The sequence below is a fragment of the Lampris incognitus genome, chromosome 5, assembly GCF_029633865.1.
Source record: "Lampris incognitus isolate fLamInc1 chromosome 5, fLamInc1.hap2, whole genome shotgun sequence".
NCBI lineage: Eukaryota > Metazoa > Chordata > Actinopteri > Lampriformes > Lampridae > Lampris > Lampris incognitus.
The window spans coordinates 17,321,694-17,338,705 of record NC_079215.1 but is presented as its reverse complement, the minus strand read 5'-3'; the positions used below and the strand labels follow the sequence as shown (position 1 = coordinate 17,338,705).

General features: G+C 41.4%; 1 protein-coding gene across 1 annotated transcript in view; it reads left to right on the top strand.

Annotated features, from left to right (window-relative positions):
* The first annotated feature begins 996 nt into the window (after positions 1–996).
* gpr137bb (G protein-coupled receptor 137Bb) overlaps positions 997–17,012 on the top strand; it is a 36,341-nt gene continuing 20,325 nt past the window's right edge. The window contains exons 1-4 of the mRNA XM_056280413.1: positions 997–1,458; positions 3,081–3,130; positions 3,296–3,518; positions 6,776–6,925. Of these exons, the coding sequence (XP_056136388.1) occupies positions 997–1,458; positions 3,081–3,130; positions 3,296–3,518; positions 6,776–6,925 (885 nt within the window). The remainder of the gene's footprint in view (positions 1,459–3,080; positions 3,131–3,295; positions 3,519–6,775; positions 6,926–17,012) is intronic.

Below are 17,012 nucleotides of genomic sequence, written 5' to 3'. Positions count from 1 at the left end.
ACTGTCCCAGCAAATCCAAATTAAAAAAGGCACCCACCAGCCGGTGAATACACCCAAACCTCTACTACACTTTATAACTTTTGACGCAACTCAACTTGAATGACTGACAGAGAAAACATGAAGAGATTAAAGTGACACCTTCAACTTCACGTAGTGGGATGAAAAGCACAACATCCAGTATTATCCAGCATCCAGTATTATCTAACAACCCCTCAACCCTCTTATGTAACCCAGGGATGGATGGAGGACACTGTAGGATGCAAGAGAGAGAGAAAGACAACAAGATAAAGCCTAGCGCCTTGTGATGCTGTGTGACGCAGGAGAAAGAGAGCTGAAGAGAGAGAGGGAGAGAGAGAGAGAGGGGAGTAGAAAGGCTGTCCGTGATAAAGAGGAAGGGGAGAGAGAGAGAGGGAGGGAGAGAAAGAGAGAGAAGACAATGAAACCCAGAACTCTGTGATGCTGTGTGTGACACAGGAAAGAGAGCGAGAGAGACAGAGAGACACAAAGAGTGAGCAGAGAGGTAACTCCCTACATGCACAAATCCATCCGGTGTAACTCGCTTGCCCTGCTTCTCTTTTTCCAGATCCATCTGTTCCACTGCACCCCCCTCAAACTCCTCTGTTCGTCTCTCCTCCCCCCCTTCCAACACGCTCTCCACAGGCGACACACCCTCCTGATTGGGACTCAGCCAACGGCATGCTGTGGAGAGCAGTCATGTGACAGAATGCACCAATAGCCTTCCTGGAAGTACCGGCAGAAAGAGGGGAGTGTCTCTACCTCCTCCTCCTCCACCTCCTTCTCCCTCTGTGTCTGAGTCAGACGGCATCGTGTGTGGAGGAGCTCTCCATGGAGGAGCGGGAGACATCTGAGCAGGAGCCATATATTCTCCTTTCCCTGAAAGAAACTAGAAAGGACCCGAAGCTCTTCTTTTAATCCCATCTTTCTCTCCCTTTACCCCGCACCCCCCACCCCTCCCTGAGAGAAGGAAGCCGAGGGATGAATGGGGAGGGGATGGAGGGGCACCTGGCAGAGGAGCAGCCTCATGAGACAGCAGGAGGAACAGGGGAGGGAGGAGGAGGAGGAGGAGAGGAAGGAATGACGGCCAGTAACATCTCCAATCTGCCCCCTCCACCTCCCACCATGACCCCCGCCATCCCCCCTTATGTGAAGTTGGGTTTGACGGTGGCCTACACCATCTTCTACACGCTGCTGTTCGCCTTCGTGTATGCCCAGCTGTGGCTGGTGCTGCGCTACCGCCACAAACGTTTCAGCTACCAGACAACTTTCCTGTTCCTGTGTCTGCTATGGGCTGCCCTGCGGGCACTCCTCTTCTCCTTCTACTTCCGTGATTGCGTGACGGCCAACGCACTGGGACCTTTTGCCTTCTGGCTGCTCTACTGTTTCCCAGTTTGCCTGCAGTTCTTTACGCTCAGCTTGATGAACCTCTACTGTGCCCAGGTGAGGGCGGAGCACAGCGATGACACCTGGTCCAGGTGGAGGTGATGTATCAGACAGATGGTGCTGGTGGTTGTGACAGAGATGATGACGAGGGGGTGGGGGTGTAACTTTGTCAACCAACTGTCAGAGATTGCTAGTGAATCTGGTGAATAAAAAAAAACAAACAAAAAAACAAATCTCCCCAGTAGGGGTGCAAGAAAATATCGATACACTTGAGTATTGCAATACTCATCTTTCATCATATTGTACGGATTTTCAGGAACACTTCATCGATTCTTAAAATTATATACAGAGCAGTGGCAGCAGTACTACTTCATTGTGTTGTTTATATCTCTGACCACTAGGTGGAAGGTGCAATATCGTAACAGGACTGCACAAAACCACAACAGCTGCCAGCGATGCAAGTGCCACATTAGCTAGGGCTCCGATTACTCTAATTTAATGCATATTGAGGTAATTTGTTGATGAACATTTTTGACAAACCATTGCAATAATATTGCATTGTTTGTTAGAACAATGATATATCACAATATATCAAATCATGATACTTGTATTATGATACAAATCTTATCGCCAAATTCTTGCCAATACACACCCTTGCTCACCAGCTACTTCCACTATTTCACCAGCTAAAGTGAGATATACCTATACCAATGGTTTACTGTCATTAGCTGTGTTTCCTCCAACTTTAGAATAAATGTCAACATGTCTGTGAATGTTCTCATTCATCCAGGTCATGGTTATCCAAAGGAGTTGAATCAAGTGCAACTGGACTTGGTATATATCCGTGAAGACGTTTCGCCTCTCATCCAAGAGGCTTCCTCAGTTCGTGCCTTTCTGACTAGACGAAGCTAGTCTGAGAGCTAGTCTGAGAGTCTGAGACTAGCTTTGTCTAGTCAGAAAGGCACGAACTGAGGAAGCCTCTTGGATGAGAGGCGAAACGTCTTCACGGATATATACCAAGTCCAGTTGCACTTGATTCAACTCCTTTGGATAATAAATGTCAAGCGAAAAATTAAAGGTTGCAAAAATAAATCATGCGGATTTAGGTGTGATTCGTTTAAAATTGTGTAAATGAATAAAACCCTGAGCATATAGTTCTGTGTTGTACGTCATATGTCCATACTTTGGCCCAATGAGAAAGATTAAGATTAAGAAACAGCTAATCATTTCATTAAATTCAATTTGCATTTTGAATTTTTCAATGGGACAGCTTGGAGGAGTCGGGTAGTTGGCCAGATACAATTGGGGAGAGAAAAAAAGGGGGGGCCTACTTTTATCCAGGGGAGGTTCACTGAGCATTCGTGATGATTTCAGCACCAATTTAATTCATATTATTTACGTGTAATGACTATAAATGTACAATTGCACATTCTACGGATGGCTAATGAACAAATGCAAAGGTGTCAGAAGTGTAGCACCTTGTTCAAATCTACCTCAGAGGTGTTTTAGGAAACCAAAACGTGACTTTTTCCCACAGAAATATTAGCTGTTTGGGGAACTAAACTGTTTGCTTTTGGGTCAAAACCATCTTTCTCTACTTCACCATAAGCCTACAGAATTTGTCTCCATCAAAAGAAAATGTCTATTTATCAACACTTACTATGTCTTCATCCAAACAGGTTTACTTCAAGGCGAAGTCCAAGTACACTCCTGCACTACTAAAATACAGGTACCTTCCCATGAACAAACTCATTCACCTTTGACTAGATGAGCTACAATACTCCCTCATAAATTAATTCCATTATAAACCCATCTGTATACATGGGAGTCTTAAAACACATTTTCAGAGGCCAACATGTAACATACACTGACCTCCTGTCTCTCTCCACATAAGGCTGCTGCTCTACCTGGTGTTCTTGAGCATCAGCCTGCTCTTCCTGGTGGTAAACCTGGTCTGTGCTCTGCTGGTCAAGACAACCTCCGCTGAGGTCAAAACCATTGTCCTAGTGAGGGTCACCATCAATGACACGCTGTTTGTCCTCTGTGCCATCTCGCTATCCGTGTGTCTCTACAAGGTGGCCAAGATGTCCCTGGCCAACATCTACCTGGAGTCCAAGGTAGAAATTCAGTCTCTCTCTCTCTCTCTCTCTCTCTCTCTCTCTCTCTCTCTCTCTCTCTCTCTCTCTCTCTCTCTCTCAATATATATATATATATATATATATATATATATATATATATATATATATATATATTCTTTTAACAAAGTTATATATATAGTGTATATAGTTTTGTGGGAGTGCAGGAATTGACTCGAGTCGAGTCAATTCCGTTTACTGGCCACACAAAACGACATCGATACAGCACAATCTCTCGCGGCAACCAGCTAACTGCTAGGCTGCTGCAAACATGGGTCCACCCCGGAAACTCTAAGCAGTGCCTATGTCAGCACTCCGAACGTCTGCCTTAAAGGAGCAGCAGCCCCTGGTGAATCTACCCTCAACTGTGTATCACCACAGTTTCTTTTAACAAAGTTTATATATATATATATATATGTATATATATATATATATATATATATATATATTAGGGCTGGGACTTTAACGTGTTAATTCAATAATTAATTATAAGAAAAATAACGGCGTTAAAAAAAATTAACGCATTTTATCGCATTTTAATTTACACTCCAGTCAACACGGAATGCCTCTCAGTGCACTCGTTTCTGGCATACGGATTATACCGATGCACCGAGTGACGTCAGTCAAGCAGAAGGCGGGGTAGGTCAGGCTAACAAGTTAGTATGCTAACAACAGATGTGATGGACGACAAGGATGACACCGCGTTGCTTAGCTCTGTGGATGGGAAATTTACGTTTAAAAAATGGTCGGATGGAAGCCTAGATAAGAGCACTGTTGTGTGCAGACTCTGCAACAAAGAGTTTGCATTCCGCCGCAGTTATTCAGGCCTCCGGTACCACCTAAATGCAAAACACGTTGCAGCTAGCATGAACACCGGAGCTAACGCTAACGCTAGTGATCCTAGTACAACCAAGCAGAGTCGCCAACCGACTCTCCACCAGATGACGGGTTTCAAAGCCAAGATGAGTAAGTCCACGTCTGATAAATTAACAAACTCACTGGCGAAATGGATTGCTGTGGACTGTAGACCACTTTCAGTGGTAGAAAATCAGGGGTTACAAAAAGTACTGTGTTTACAAAACAAACTTGTTTTCAACAAAATAAACAGGATTTTGTTGTTTAAACGTATGTATGTGTCTATTCATTGATTTAGTCATCTACCAAGACCTGTTTGAATTGAAAAATGTTGCTTCTGGTGTCAAATATCGATATGCGATTAATTACGATTAATTAATTACAAAGCCCATAATTAATTCGATTAATTTTTTAATCAAGTGCCACCACTAATATATATATATAGTGTTTCTTTTAATAAAGTTTTGTTTTTTTTTAAATTAGGTTTAATACCCATATGAGTAGCTTCAGAAATGAACATGCAAGAAATGCAACAGCCTTGAGCCGCCACATTTGGTCATTGGTGGACAAGAATATCGGTTACTCTATTTCATGGAAAATCCTTGCAAAGAGCAATGCATATTCAGTTAGAGGTAAAAGATGTAACCTGTGCTTGGCAGAAAAGTATATTATTTGCGGACCTGATATGTCTACTTTGAGTAATAGAAACGAATTGGCCACCAGCTGTAGACACCGAAAAAATATCTTCTTTGTAATTACAAGTAAAATGTCTTTATTATCCTCCCCATTAGATGATACACATGTGGCATTTATTAGATGTTGTATTTTTTATAATATTTTAACTGCCTGACCTTCCAACTGTGCCCCAACACCACCCCACTATATGATTTACATAAATTAACCCATTTGACGTTACCTTATTATATTCTAAATGTATGCTATTTCAACAGTCCCTGGCTCTTTAAAACAAGCCCCAGCCCCTTACCCCATTGGTTGTAATTTCTACCCAACCTTTGGTTGCTGTGCATCATAGCTACCTACCCCATTGGTTGCAATAGTTCAAACGTTTTCCCCTCTCATTGGTTGCTGTCCACCGAAATGAGGGGTGTGACGTGGGGCAACGTATACTGTGTGTTTTCTTTGTTGAATCACATTAGCAGCTGATGAGTGCGCAATGCACGAAACAAGCTTGTACTGCAATGTATTAAAACTTTTTTCCTACATACATACATATATATATGTGTGTTTTTTTACAACGATCACAAAGAATACTTGTTTCTGATTGGCTGGAGGGCGCGTTAAGACCATTAAATACACACATAGTTCAGCTCAAAATTAATCACTGCTTTAAATTAATATGCTGGCGACAATGTTGCCGTGTAACAATAGCGACATGATGAAAGCTTTAGCCTAAGTTTTGCTTCATAACCTTTAAATTCTGAGTCCAAAATGTTCAACAAAAACTAAGTGAATGCTTTTATTTAAAAATTTGGTAAGTGACCATGGCTACAGGATAATCCACAACTATATACATATACAAATACATATATAATTATTCATTAAATGAAAAGCTTAATAACTGAACAAAAAGTGTTTATAAAGTAGCTTTATAAAACAGGTTTGTTTTCAAATAGTGACAATATAAATTATTATTTATTAAAAAAGACAATATGAAACATTTTTTGGGGGGTGGGGGGTTGTGACATGGCAGCTTTAATTAATTTACCCTAGTATTTTTTCAGTTTTTTAGGTTTGTTTGTTTGTTTTTTGTTAACAAATTTACCTAATGTTTCTCTTCAAATCAAATGCACAAGCTACCAGAGGGTGAATGGAGATCTTTGTGACAAGTCAATGCTTGTTACAAAGCTTGTCAATGAAGCCATTCCTCTGCAAAACACCACCACTTTTGTCCACAGGGGGACGCAAAGCCAACAAAAACCAAACTCCCCGTAGCAGCTTTAATTCATTACAAAGACACAATTTAGACTGACATTCAAACATTGATACTTTCCTTTTTCAGAGCGTTCTTTTCTATATGTATACTTGCAAGATGGAAAACATTTCAAAGAATTCTCCTCCTCGTCCTCATACTTTGCTATGAGGAGGGGAAACCTAGGAAATGGTGCAGAGTTAAGATGAAGTCCCCAGGGTTCTCCAGACCTGCACATACTGTGGGCGAGCTTCGCTGACCAAATTAACAGCTCTTGACTCTACCCTACTCCAAACCGATGCACAAAACATAACTGCCACATATTACATATCCACAATGATTTAGTATCAGACTGCATTTCTGTTACTATCAGTCCTCATTTTCAACACTTAATTCTCCCTAACGCTGCACCTGGGTTTCCTTTAACTGTGAGTTCCTTTCTGTTTGGCTGCAGGGGACATCAGTGTGTCAGGTGACTCTGATCGGTGTCATGGTGGTCCTGCTATACGCATCGAGGGCCTGTTATAACCTGGTGGTGCTGGCCCTGGCTCATATAGAAACTATCAACTCCTTTGACTACGACTGGTACAACGTCTCTGACCAGGTAATAATGGTGGCAGCCTACCAAACCTAGAATACCATGGGCAAAGTGGCAAATGTGACATGAAGACTTGAGGAGCCAGTCCAGCGATTTTAATTCAGTCAGGCAGTTTATTGTGGAATATGAATGTTAGGAGTGTAATTTTTTTCAGTCCCAGAAGTATACATTTGATTTATTATGGATGTTTTAACATTCCCTCTCCGAGCATAGCCAATTCTGAGGAGGTAGAAAGGCCGAGGCCATAAGTTCACAAGACCGTTAGCGATGGCTAGCTAGCTCCTAGCTTGCATGATGTTGACAGTTGACTACACCATAACAGACCAGCTGACAGACTGATGATGACAATTCATTGTCTATCCAGTCAAATCAGGGTATTAGATGATGTAATTCATTACCGGAAGCATTCTGGAATAAAGCCCTGAAGGCAAGCCAATCAGTAGCATGCGAATGCTTTCATCACACGGAAGTTTGGCTTTTTTTCCACCATTTAATTATTAACAAACAGCATGATAAACATATAGTAAATACATAAACAGCTAATGCCAGGGGATCAGAACACGAAGAAATCATGAATCAGCTCACAAAAATGTTATAAAGGGTACATACATTCATGGTTTTAATAGCTTTCTTATTTTTAGAATATAGGATTGTTGTAATGTATTGTTTGATTTCATTTTCAAAAATTAAAAAAGATGGTTTATGATTATAAACTTAGATTTATGAATGTCATTTTGCCAGTAATGAAATCAAATTGATGATACAATATTGATTTGCTTTGCTAGAATTGTAAGTAAAGAAGCCAAACAATACATTTTCATAGGAAAGGGAAAACTCAGAATCAATATATTGGGAAATAAAGGTACCGTTATCTTGCCAAAAAGTACACACATGGGGACAAGACCAAAATAAATGACATAAATCTTATGGGACCAGTTAACAAAATGAGCAGTTCACATCAATGCCCTTTTTATATCTTTGTAGAAATAAGTTTGAGGGATAAAAACAATGAATCATTTTAAAAGTCACTTCCTTAACCTTATTAATAATCAGATATTTAGAAGGTTAGTACCAGATTTTCTTCCAGTTCAGGTCTGAAGTAAAATTACTCCAGTAAGAAACTACATTTGGAACAGAGACTATTTCTCTTTGAAATAAAGCACGTACTATATCACGGTTATTATTGCGCTGACCAACACCAGTACCAACAGGATCCAGTGGTAGTAAAGTCAGTTCAGATACTACTGAGTTTCTAAGAAGCATTACGACACCAGAAGGAATTGCATCAAAAACTAAAGTATATTCCCTTGGTGGTATAGGAATACCATATTTGTCTCGAAGTTCAGCATATGACATTTATGTGCCGCTAGAATTGAGGAGCTGCTTAACCAGGTAAATTCCATGGATAAACCAGTTTTACAAAAATAATGATTTGTGTTTATATAATATGTCTCTATTGTTCCATATGTAGTATCGGGGGAGGGGGGGTATATTTATAAGCTAAAGACCAGGAAAGGAGCATTTGTTTGCGAAAATTTGACAATTTTAAGGGGATTTTTTTCCCAACATTGTAGCTGCAAAGTAAAACAAATTTAAGGCCTTCAAGTTTTGAGAACAAGTAATTGGGAATAAAATTCCAAACTGAAGTTGGGTTTCTAAGAAACTATTTAATCCAATTTATCTTGAAAATGTCATTAAGGGCTCCAGCATCCCTGCAACCCTGAGATTAGGATAAGCGGTTTGGATAATGAATATCGTTAAGGGTGGAAAAGTCAAGAAAATTCAGGCCATCATGTTCATGGGAGTTCGTTAAGACTGATTTTCGAACATAATGTATTCTGTTTTTCCACACAAAATTATAAAGCATGTTATCAATGGCCACAGAGGTTTGTCTGTTCACATCTAGAGATGAGACTGCATAATTTGGGATATGCCCTCTGCCTTTGTTAGCAAAATTCTTCCTCTAATGGATACATTTCTTTGAAGCCATAAATTTAGTTTTTTTTCTGTACCTTTCCTATGATAGGGCTGAAATTCAAAGGGCATCTATAGAGCCTTTGTTTTTGTTAATAACAATTCCAAGGTAAGTGACAGAATGTTAGAAATAGAGGGAACATTACAATTTTTGAGGGTGAGCAGCTCACACTTACTGATTTTTAAACAGAGCCCGGAGGCACTAGAAAATGTTTTAATTCTATCAATGGTGACTGAAACCTGTGAAGCATCCTTTAAAAATAAAGGGGTATCATCAACCTCGGTGAAGTTGAAACCCCACATGTAATCAGAACATGAATAAGAATATAATCATTCGTTAGCGCTGCATTTGTGCTGATTTGTGCCGCAACTATCGTTTGTACTGTAATGGTTTTTGAGATATTAAGCGTTATATTTTATAGGCAATGACGTCACTCTGCACCCCATTATCGTCCAAATCGTTCAAAACTGGTCTCGTTCGTTTCTGCTCAGTTTGTGCTCTTTTAATATTTCAGAAATAAAACATTTTGCCAAAGCAATGACGCCACCCTGCACCCCATTGTCGTCCAAATTGCCCCAAACCGGTGTCGTTTGTTTGTGCTCGGTTTGTGCCCATTTGCACCGTTAAAATAAACATTTGTGCTCTTTTAGTTCTTCACATACATATATACCTAGAACAATACTTTTTAAATGAGTGACTTCATTTTGCACCCGATTGTTGTCCACATTTCTGGAGACTCGTAACCTATCAGGCATGACTGCCCACCTCTCTCAGCCAGGACTCAGGAATAGCAACATGTATAATATATTGTATCAAATCACTGAATGTTTTGGTGTTGCATTTTGGGTATCAGAAAGCCGTTTTGTCAAGATCGTGTGCTGCCAACAGAAATAAAAATTAAAACGTAAATCTAGATTTGTGTGTTCAGTTCTCCACTAGGTCCTGGGGAACAAAAGCTTACCTATATTCCAAACTTAAACTAATAAACAAATCAACAAATCAGGCACTATTCGCATGATTAGCAAGACTTATTGGAATGAAAATGAAATTGTCACTTGCTTTTGTGTTTATGCTGAATGGCTAATGAATTAATCAGAACTGTTGAATGGCATTATTAAAGAGAATGATTGCATCTGCTCTAGAAATTGTGAGTCAAAGAATCTTGCGTGCCAGCACAGGACAACACAGGACATACAACGTCCATTTAAGCATACACGTAGTTTTGTGGTTAGAGCATGCTCTGTGTGCAGGCGGTTCAGGCTCATTACATTAATTTTTAAATTTGTTCAGTAATTAACAATTTTTTCTTATTTTGATCAGATGCCAAGGAAGCCTGCTTTTCATAAAGATGATATCGTGAAAATCATCTTATCTGCTAGGGAAGATGTTTTTAAAGGCCAGTGTATAGCAACTCCCTCAAAAAAAGTGTGGACACACCTGAGTCAGCTACTCCACAACAAAATCTGGCCAAAGGCTTTGTATACATTTATAAAACCGAACAGGCACAATACATGGGAAATCCTGGGCTACAATGAGGATAAACAAATCAAAGGTGTACATCGAGAAAGTGGCCCTGACAGGGACAGCCCAGATGAGACTGGTCATCCCTCAGTACAGTGCAGGCAAAATAATTATGACCTGAACCTTGAACAAATACTTTCTTTCAAAAGATGGACAGAAATCTGGAATGAGGAAATCCTTTACAGCGATAAATATTCAAGTCACATGAAAGACAGTACACTATATTAAAACGTGGCACATGGACTCATGTCCTGAATGAGGAGATATGGGAAGGTGCGGGCGAAGGTACATCCAAATGGTGCCTCAAACTATATTGACATCATAGGTAACTGCAGTGAGTGCAATGCAACACTGTCCATTACTACAGATAAGATACCAGAGATCGACCAATCAGTGGTTCTTAAATGCAAAATCCAAAATATTGACTACAGTCTCCACACTGGAAAATATAAACTAAGATTATCTGGAGATGTGAGAGCACGTGTGTCTGAGCAACTCCGGGTAGGTCGAAAACAACCCCATGTATGGCAGGCTACTGAAGCTCACAAACTCATGGATGTTGGTAACCCAGAACCAAGCCACCTACCAAATTTGACATAATTAAGAAAAGCCAGACAAGAGAGAGGTGACAAGGAGCTAGGAGACAGGGATCCCATTCTTTCACTTCAGCTATTAAAATATAGTGTGCCACACAATTGTAGCATACATGACACAGGCCTTGATCTTTTTTTTAAATTTCATTTATTTATTTTTTTGTCATTTACTGGACCCCCTCCCAGATGCAGGTTTACAAATCACAATCTAAAAACAGGGGCTCCACCTTGGAGTGTTGATGCTACAGGCACGGTTGTCAAAAAATAAAAAATAAAAAAGACCTATTGCAACCTCTGGGTACATTATTTTTAAACCAGGGAGTTCTGTACTCTAGAGCCGAAACTGCAATTCATATTTCAGTGGTGCAAATGCTCTCTGAATGTCATGACATTAATGCCACTGGAAACTGGCAATCTGAATGCCAGTGAGCAGGTGCTGCTGTCCCAAAAGAAGCAGTATGTGATTTCTCACTTGCGTTGCTGGGGGGGGACTTGTCAAGGCCTTCACCCTGCATGCTGACTTGAAGGCTTACATTAATGAATGCTTTGGGGTGCTCACAGGAAATGCACCATCCAAACTACCACCTTGTTTTATTAGAGTGGATGTTGCCCATTGTATTAAACTGATTAGTCAGTGGGACTGTCTCTGGAAAAAGAGCAATCGAGTGAGGGACTCCTACCTCATGGCACAACTTATATGATCAATGACCCTAGAAGATGCAAAGGAGCTGATACGTTCAGTTGTCATTGTTGCCTTGAGTAAATCTGAGGGGAATGGTGACAGAGGCATGCCAGTAACCTCTGAGACTTGCAAGGTGCAACTAAAAAAAATAATTTCAGAAGGATGTGTCTCACTTCCATCCATAAAAGACAATGACATGGAAGAGGTCAATATTAAAGAAGCTGTTCATGTATGCCAAACAGATCGGAAGCAGTGGGTGATGAAGATCTGTCATGACAGCAAACCAGTGGAGTGGATGATGGTGATCAGGACAATTTACACTTTCTTCCTGAGCTTGTCCCTCATATCACACGAATGGCATGCTACCTGCCTATTTGGACAGGCATAATGATGCCTCACTTTAAAAAGTGAAAACCTTACAGCAAGTTCTGCCAGTGTTGAGGCAGAATTCAGTAATATAAAACACGGTCTCTTCAACCATTATAATTTGCCAATCCGTATAGACTGCTTCATTGTCCGTCACCTATGTCATATTGAAGGCAAGATGAAGCTGTCCTCTGCACCTGTGACGATTTCAGCACACACTGAAAAAAAGATCTTAAAGGTGGAGGAAGCCGCATCAGGTCATGGGACATAGCATCAGGAGGTCCTTGCCATATCAGAAGATGAACATACAATGACAGTAAGAGAGCAATATACCAAGGGATGAATTTGTTGAAAACTGGAGAGGCCTTGCTCTTCCAACTAAAAAGAGGAGTTCTTCCTACCTCAGTCCTCGCCCTGAGTGGTCGCATGTAGAGCCAAACTTGAAAAGAAAACAAACCAAAGTTTGTCTTCTAAAAATGGCAACTACATGGCCCAACAACCTGTTAAAGTCAGCAAAACCCAGTCCGCGGTGGCGTAGCGGTCTAAGCATCGGCTTGGTGTCGATGCAGTTGCCCACTGTGGACTGGGGTTCGCGCCCCGGTCTCGTCAGATCCGACTATGGCCGGACTCGGTGAAGCAGCAATCATTGGCAACGCTGTCTTCGGGAGGGGGGCGGAGTCGGCTTGTGTTCGTCATGTGAATGCGTCTCTGTGTGTGTCGGAAAAACAGTGGTTCGGCTTGGATTCGCCTTGTCACGAAATTGGGGAGGCGCTTTCCTTCGAGACTGCCGGCTGGAGAGATGCAGTTGGCGAACGCATGCAATACGAGGGTGGGTGTTTGAATTAAAATAGGGATCAATTGGCCACTAAATTGGGAGAAAAAAGGGAAAAATCAGAAATAAATTTATTTAAAAAAAAGTCAGCAAAACCCTTCTTTGTGTAAACAATATTTGTGCCTTTGATTCTTTTTGCCAATGTCTCTGGTGTGCATTCTGTGACAGTTAGGCATTTTGCAATTATGTCCACAAAGAAGAGAAAATGATTAAAATGTTTCACTTGGTGAAAACCATTGTCACAAAGGGAGTGCAATGTGATGTTTATGCACAGAGGGCAAAAAATAGTCTGATACATTTGAATCTGTACAGCTGAAGTCAGGTGTTAATCAAGTGAATGCAGAATGTAACACAGCTCACGTCATCACTACAACTATGAAGCAAGTTGCTATTGTGACAAGTAAGAGTCAGTGATCCTCCTCACACTATTGCTGAAGCATAGGACATTCAAGGGAAATCCCTCTGCTCCCTGTCAATGTTAACATTTTACAAGCAGGAGGAATGGATCAGCTACAAGCTGCACTGGAAGATGGACTACTACTCAATCCATCCACATGTTTGAGGCCATTGAAGTTACCTGATGAGGGCCCAGATAGCTTGAAACGTGACCCTTCATCACTGAAATTGCTCTGCCACAGCTCAGTCACACACAGCTACAATACTGGACAACTATTGTGCATATAAACAGGTGCGAACACTAATTATCCACTGTCTGAATTTCCAGTAAACTTGCAACTAAACAAAGAATCATTCACACTATGAGGAATTGTTGCATTCATATCAGGGCCATCGAGGGATGCCCTTGGTCACTATGTGGCCTACTGCAGAAGATCCTCCGTGATCTGGGAGAAATATGATGACCTTTTTGTCAGGTCACAACAGCCTCTGAAAAAAACAAAAATACAACCCCACACTGTGTTTTTCACAAAGGAAGGATAAAGCCCTAATCATAATCAGACTTACACAACAGGAAACTTTTGTAAATAGTTTTGAACGAGCAGGCTATATTCTACTCACGATGAACATGTTGAGTGGTCCTGAAACAAGGACATTGCATATTTTGTGAAGCCAATTGTTGGGGTATGATTTTGCAGCTATTTTTCTACATTGATTTTTATTTTACTTTTTACTGCTATTTCTATGAGGTTACCACATTACTAACCCTCAGTCTTCTGTTTCCCTGAGGAAATGTTGTATTGGCTAACTGTCATCTCTTAAAATAAACATGACATGAAAAACAATATACCGTTTCAAATGATTATTTAATAATTTAAGTGGATTAGGTTAAGTGTTCCACTAAGTAGCTCCACTGCGACTCTCTGCCTGCATGTTTTATATAGCTACGGTATTGCAACCTGGCCATACCGGAGTATGGCCAGGTTATGTGTGGGATGGCATGCTGTATCGTTTATCAAGTGTCTTTACCAAAGCGGTAAACCGGGCCTTGGTCACCGTGTTGAGGGGCATCATATCTTTCCCTAGGAACTCCGCTATCGCCTGAGAAATTTCGCGGTGTCGTTTTGAATCTCGTCCCTATGGAGAATGGACAGCATGGTGGCGCAGTGGTTAGCGTGGTCGCCTCACAGCAAGAAGGTACTGGGTTCGAGCCCCGGGGTAGTCCAACCTTGGGGGTAGTCCCAGGTCGTCCTCTGTGTGGAGTTTGCATGTTCTCCCTGTTGTGTGTGTGGGTTTGCTCTGGGTGCTCCAGTTTCTTCCCACAATCCAAAGACATGTAGGTCAGGTCAGGTGAATCGGCCATACTAAACTGCCCCATGTATGAATATGTGTGTGTGTGGGCCCTGTGTGATGGCCTGGCGGCCTGTCCAGGGTGTCTCCCCGCCTACCGCCCAACGACTGCTGGGATAGGCTCCGGTATCCCCGTGACCCTGAGAGCAGGATAAGCAGTTCAGATAATGGATGGATGGAAGGTTAAGTGTGGTCCGCTGGAAAAAAAAACTCTTCACATTTCTTCAGAGAGCACATGTAATTGCACAAACGGATAAGAATTTAAAAATAATTTAATTTTTCAGAAGATATAATTTCATTCCTTTCAGAGTTATGCAATTGCACTCCTCGTATTCCATTTTCATAACATATGATTTCATTGTTGGCTATGTTGCTAAGGTTATTGGTATGGGTGCAAGTCCATGAATACTAGGATGGCATCCAGCGCTTTACCTGTGCCCCCATCCATAGGGTTAGTGGTTGTGTCAGAAAGGGCATCCGACATAAAATTTTGCCAAATCACTATGCGGATTGACAAGACCATACCAGATAGGTCAAGGCCCACATTAACAACAGCCAGCATTGGCGCGATGCCCTCACAGGGTCCTGATAGAAACTGTAAAATCTGCTGTGGTGACCCCTGAAAAACAGGAAAAAGCTGAAAGAAGAAGAAGGTAGTGCAGGTTCTTTTCTGGGTTAATTGTGCGTCGATCGATTGGTAATGCCTCAAGGCTCCAGTAGAGACTCGCACTCCTCTCCGTCACTCAATACAGATGAGTGAAGGCGAGAGATGTGTGCTGGTTTCTTCATCCTCTCCCGTCACTATTTTGATTTGTTTTGGATATTTTTTTTTTTGTCTTTTCTGTTGCACTGCTGTGGGCAGGGAGAAGTGAAATTTTGTCTCTTTTGTGTACGCCAGTACATGAATGAGATGACAATAAATTGTTCCTTATTCCTGATTCCTAGTTCCCCTGTTTAAGGGCACAACATGGGCACAAATTGAGCGCAAAGGAACGACACCAGCTTGGGATGATTTTGATGACTATGGGGTTCAGAATTGTGTAATTTCTTTAGTAAAATACTGTAGCGACCAGGGGAGGTGATCGCTCCGACTGTCGGCGGCTGTGCTGGGGGAGCGAAGAGAAAGATCTCTGCCTCTCAACTCATTCTTCCATGCTGGCTTCCCACAAAGATGTTTTATTTCTGAAATACTAAAAGAGCACAAATGTTTATTTTAACGGCACGAACGGGCACAAACTGGGCGCAAACGAACGAGACCAGTTTTGAATGTTTTGGATGATAATAGGGTGCAGAGTGACATCACTACCTATAAATATAATGCTTAATATCTTAAAAACATTACAGCACAAAAGTTTCTTTTAACGGCACAAATGGGCACAAACTGAGCACTAATGAACAAGAGCAGTTTTGAACGATTTGGACAATCATGGGGTACAGAGTGACATCACTGCCTATAAAATATAATGCTTAACATCTCAAAAACCATTACAGCACAAACGATATTTTTCACGGCAGAACTCAGCACAAACGCAGCACTAACGAATGATAATATTTTCATTTATGTTCTGATTACATGGGGTGCCAACTTCATGAAGGTGTATTGTCAGCCAACTGACATAATGATCTCTTTTTCAGCTACTGTGATACCTTTCAAGGGGCTGAGCTTAATGAAGTCAGAGAGTAACTGAGCACAAATTAGGAACAAATATGGCGAGATGGGACAGCCTTGTCTGAGACAATTTAAGTCAAATCTAGGCAGAGGTGCACATAAGTGGTGCGCAGGTGCGCACTTAAAATATTCAACGAGCACCAGATTCAAGTGTTTTACCGCGCATTTGCGTACCAAACATTTTGCAGTGCAGAGTATGAGCCACTGCTTTTAGCCAATGCTATAGTATGAGCCACTAATTTCTCAAAAATGTCAAAGAAGCAAGTGACATTGAGTAATTTATTTGGTGTTCCTCCACCTCCACCAAAGAAACGCCTTACTGAACCAGAACCAAAGTCAAAGCGTACGTTTTCAGAGAAATGGCTGCAGGACATCGGCTGGCTTCAAACAGATGACGCCCGCACCGAGATGTGGTGTAAACTATGTCGGGAAAATCCCACATAAGTGGATAGAAACTGCCACTTTTATATGGGGACGAAAAACGTCAGCCATCCAGCTTTTGATAAGCATGCAAACAGCAGAGAACACCAGAAAGTAGTGGAAGCTATTGCTAACAGGCGCAGCCAGGACGAGAGACCCAGTGGCCTGCTCGACAGGTGGCAAGACAGACTGATGGAAGTACATCAGGCACTGACAAACATGTTCTTGTTGGCCTTTCACAAAGCGAAACATGCACGTCCTATGCGTTCATACGAGGAGGATATTCCGC